The sequence below is a fragment of the Mastomys coucha genome, unplaced genomic scaffold, assembly GCF_008632895.1.
Source record: "Mastomys coucha isolate ucsf_1 unplaced genomic scaffold, UCSF_Mcou_1 pScaffold21, whole genome shotgun sequence".
NCBI classification, from domain to species: domain Eukaryota; kingdom Metazoa; phylum Chordata; class Mammalia; order Rodentia; family Muridae; genus Mastomys; species Mastomys coucha.
Window position 1 is genome coordinate 25,314,353 of NW_022196904.1, and position 3,774 is coordinate 25,318,126.

The window sequence follows — 3,774 nt, forward strand, 5'->3', positions numbered from 1 at the left end:
AAAAAAAAATAGCACTTGTTCTTAAGAGTTCTTAAGAGGTCTAAGCAGACCCAGGTTCAGGCAACTCACAACCATCTATAACTCCAGTTTCAGAGGAACCACTGCCACCTTCTGACCTCCAAATGGACCCAGCTGTGCATGTGGTGGACATATATTCATTTAGGTAAGCACTAATACATGTAAAGTGAAATAATTCCAAAACCGAACAAAACTCCAACCGTGCAAGAGGTGACTTAAAGCCGGGCAGTGGTGGCACACGCCTTTAAACCCAGCACTTGAGAGGGAGGCAGGCGGATTTCTGAGTTCAAGGCCAGCCTAGTCTACAGAGTGAGTTCCAGGGCTAAACAGAGAAACCCTGTCTTGAAAAACAAAACAAACAAACAAACAAACAAAAAAACAAACAAAACAAAAACAAAAAAAAAAAAAAGAAGAGGTGACTTAACACTGTCTTTTCTTTTCCAGGGCAAAATAGCACATTTAGGTCCAGGTGTCTTCACCTATCCCACAATCTTTCTGTTGTGCTTCATGTATTATAGAGACTAAAAAAGGAAAGGACTACATTTCCCAGACTCCTTAGCAGCTGGGCTGTTAAGATTAGTTGTATTCAGGGGTTAACTTCTCAGGTCCACCTAAGAGACAAGAGTGTAATGGAGAGCAATTCCATGAAGCAGGCTGGACAGGGTAGCTTATATCAACCCTGGAGAAGCTGAGGCAGGATGATGGCCATGAGTTTGATGTCAGCCTGGGTGACATGGATTTCCAGACTTCCCTGAGGTATGGATTCAGACCTTGTCTCTACACTATCCAGAGAGAGAGAGAAAGAGAAAAAGAGAGAGAGAGAAAAAGAGAGAGAGAGAGAGAAATATACAGGTAGATAAAGACAGCATGCCAGGCTCCCTGACAAGAGTAGTATTCATTCATCAAACCACACCTAAGTATCCTGACTGTAGGCCTGGCAGATGGGCCAGTTCTGAGATGTGCTTCCAGAAGTCCTTGCTGGACTTTTCCCTGAGGCTATCAATTTAGCTAGTAAAGATTTCAATTTCTTAGCTCAAAAAAAAAAGTCAAATATTTTTCTACTTCAAACAACCATGTGTGCCATGCACATACATGAATATATATATGCACTTCCCTATATTTATTCAAATGAGAAAATAAGTAAACTACATGTCTCAAGTATAAACTGAAAGAAAGTCACAAAAGCTGGAGAGATGGCTTGATTAAGAGCACTGGCTACTCTTCCAGAGGTCCAGGGTTCAATTCCCAGCAACCACATCAGGCGGCTCAGGAGATCCACTGTCTCCACAGACACCTGCACTGATGGTCACATAAATGCACACATATACATTTAAATGAAAGTAAAATCTTAAGAAAAAGTCACAAAACTGTGAGGGAATAGCATTTGATTCTGAAAGACTAAAATTCATCCCACTGTACATTAAAGAACCAGGTTTAAGCCGGGCAGTGGTGGCACACGCCTTTAATCCCAGCACTTGGGAGGCAGAGGCAGGCAGATTTCTGAGTTCAAGGCCAGCCTGGTCTACAAAATGAGCTCCAGGACAGCCAGGGGCTGGCTATACAGAGAAACCCTGTCTCAAAAAACCAAAAAAAAAAAAAAAAAAAAAAAAAAAAGAACCAGGTTTATTGGGGATGAAGAGATGGCTCAGCAGTTAAGAGCACTGACTCCTCTGCCAGAGGTCCTGAGTTCAATTCCCAGCAACTATATAGTGGCTCACAACCATCTGTAATGAGATCTGATGCCCTCTTCTGGTGTGTCTGAAGACAGTGACAATGTACTCACATACATAAAATAAATCTTCTAAAAAAAAAAAAAGTTTTGTATTAGGGGCATGGAGATGGCTTAACACAAAATACCTGTACCTCCAGTTCAAAGGATCTGATACACACGTGTGAGGCATACACACAAACAATTCTTTTTCCAGACAGCCTTAGCTGTCCTGGAACTCACTTCGCTCTATAGACCAGGCTGGCCTCAAACTTAGAAATCCACCTGCCTCTGCCTCCCAAGTTCTGGGATTAAAGAAAGACATGAGCTACCACTACTTGGCCTACATTTACTTTTATTTTACGTGTATGGGTGATTTTCCTGCATGTGTATCTGTGCACCACTGTGTGCTTGGTACCAGCAAGGCCAGAAGAAAGCATTGTAACTCCTGGAACTGGAGTTACAGGTAATTTTGAACTGTCACTTGAGTGCTGAAATTCAATCCTGAGTCCTCTGAAAGAGCAACAAGTGATCTAAGGTGCCAAACCATCTCTCCCGCCTCCAGAAGAAATCTTTTTAAAAACTGTCTTAAGGAGCTTGATTGAGATGGATTGGAGAAATGGCTCAGGGATTAAGAGCCATTGATTGTTCTTCCAGAGGTCCTGAGTTCAATTCCCAGTAACCACATGGTGGCTCACGACCAGCTGTAATGGGACCTGATGCCCTCTTCTGGTGTGTCTGAAGACAATGTACTCATAATAAATAAATCTTTGGAAAAAAAAAAAGGGGGGTGCCTTAAGAGATGGCTCGCTGGTTAAGAGCACTGTTCACTCTTCAAGAGGTCCTGAATTCAATTCCCAACAACCTCATGGTGGTTCACAACCATATATCTGGTGTCCTCCTCTGGCATGCAGGTGTACATACAGATAGAACATCATACATACAGTAAATAAATAAATCTTTTTAACCGTCTTAAATAGGACATGGTGGTTCATAGCGGCAATCACAGGACTAGGGGAGATTTAAGGCAACGAATTTCTGAGAGTTAAAGGCTAGCTTGGGCTTAGAGAGGTCTGTGTCTCAAAAACAGACCGACAGCGGGTTGTCTTTAAGGAGTTGCTGGAAAGATCCTCAAGTTATAGAAAAACATAGTGTGCCAATCAGAATCGCTTTACCTGCGCGTTCCGAGTCTCTTTCTCTGGCACTTGCAGGCACTGGGAGCGGAACACCTTCCAGCTTAGAGGCAAGACAGAAGCCGTGAGGGTTCTACCCCGATCGTCCAGCCCCGCCCGCCCCCTCCTGGGAGTCCCCCAGCCCGGCCCGGCCCGGCCCCTCCTGGGACGAGCCTCCACCACAGGACTTCCCTGCCTACCTGCGCGTCTGGCTGTCGCCGCAGCCAGGACGGGCACAGGCGAACACGTACAGAAGCCGATGGAACGGGGAGCCTTCTAGTGGGCAGTACACCTGCACGATGAGCGTGAGGGGCTGTGCGCAGCGGTCACACCGCGGCCTCGGCGTGGTAACAGCCGGCAGGGAGTCCTGAGGAGCAGGGCAGCTGCTCAGACCCCGGAGACTCACTCTGCTCCCTCCCGAGAGACACCCTCCCCACGGCCCCGCTACGGCCTCCACCAAGGCTTCGCAGCCGCACTCACCGGGACGCCACCCAGCTTGCTAGCGGTCCAGGCGGCGGGCCCCTTGGGACAGCCCTTCACCGCCGCATCTCGAAGTCCCAGCAGTACGGGTTTCCGGACGGCCGCCATAACTACTGGGCTCCCACGTGACTGCTCGAGCTACGGTGGCTGACAGGGAGCTTTGTCTGCGCAAACGCGCCGCCTGCTCCTCTCCGACACCGCCCGGAAGGTGTCCTGGGCGGAGACCACCTGTTTCACTTCTGATATCCTGAGATGGGAGCTACAAAAAAGGTTTAACTAGAAATTGACAACTGGAAACAGGATGACGGTATCGGCAGTCAACAAGAAACATAACAAAAAGTCCTAGCCGGGCGGTGGTGGCACACGCCTTTAATCCCAGCAGTTGGGAGGCAGAGG

General features: G+C 47.3%; 1 protein-coding gene across 2 annotated transcripts in view; it reads right to left on the reverse strand.

Annotated features, from left to right (window-relative positions):
* Positions 1-3,505, reverse strand: part of Pdcd2l (programmed cell death 2 like) — a 12,788-nt gene extending 9,283 nt beyond the window's left edge. For both annotated transcript variants that reach the window (XM_031386166.1, XM_031386167.1), the window contains exons 1-3: positions 3,379-3,505; positions 3,099-3,265; positions 2,902-2,962 (exon numbers count right to left, since the gene is read on the reverse strand). In XM_031386166.1, the coding sequence (XP_031242026.1) occupies positions 2,902-2,962; positions 3,099-3,265; positions 3,379-3,486 (336 nt within the window). In that variant the 5' untranslated portion in view covers positions 3,487-3,505. The remainder of the gene's footprint in view (positions 1-2,901; positions 2,963-3,098; positions 3,266-3,378) is intronic.
* Between the last annotated feature and the right edge of the window lie 269 nt (positions 3,506-3,774).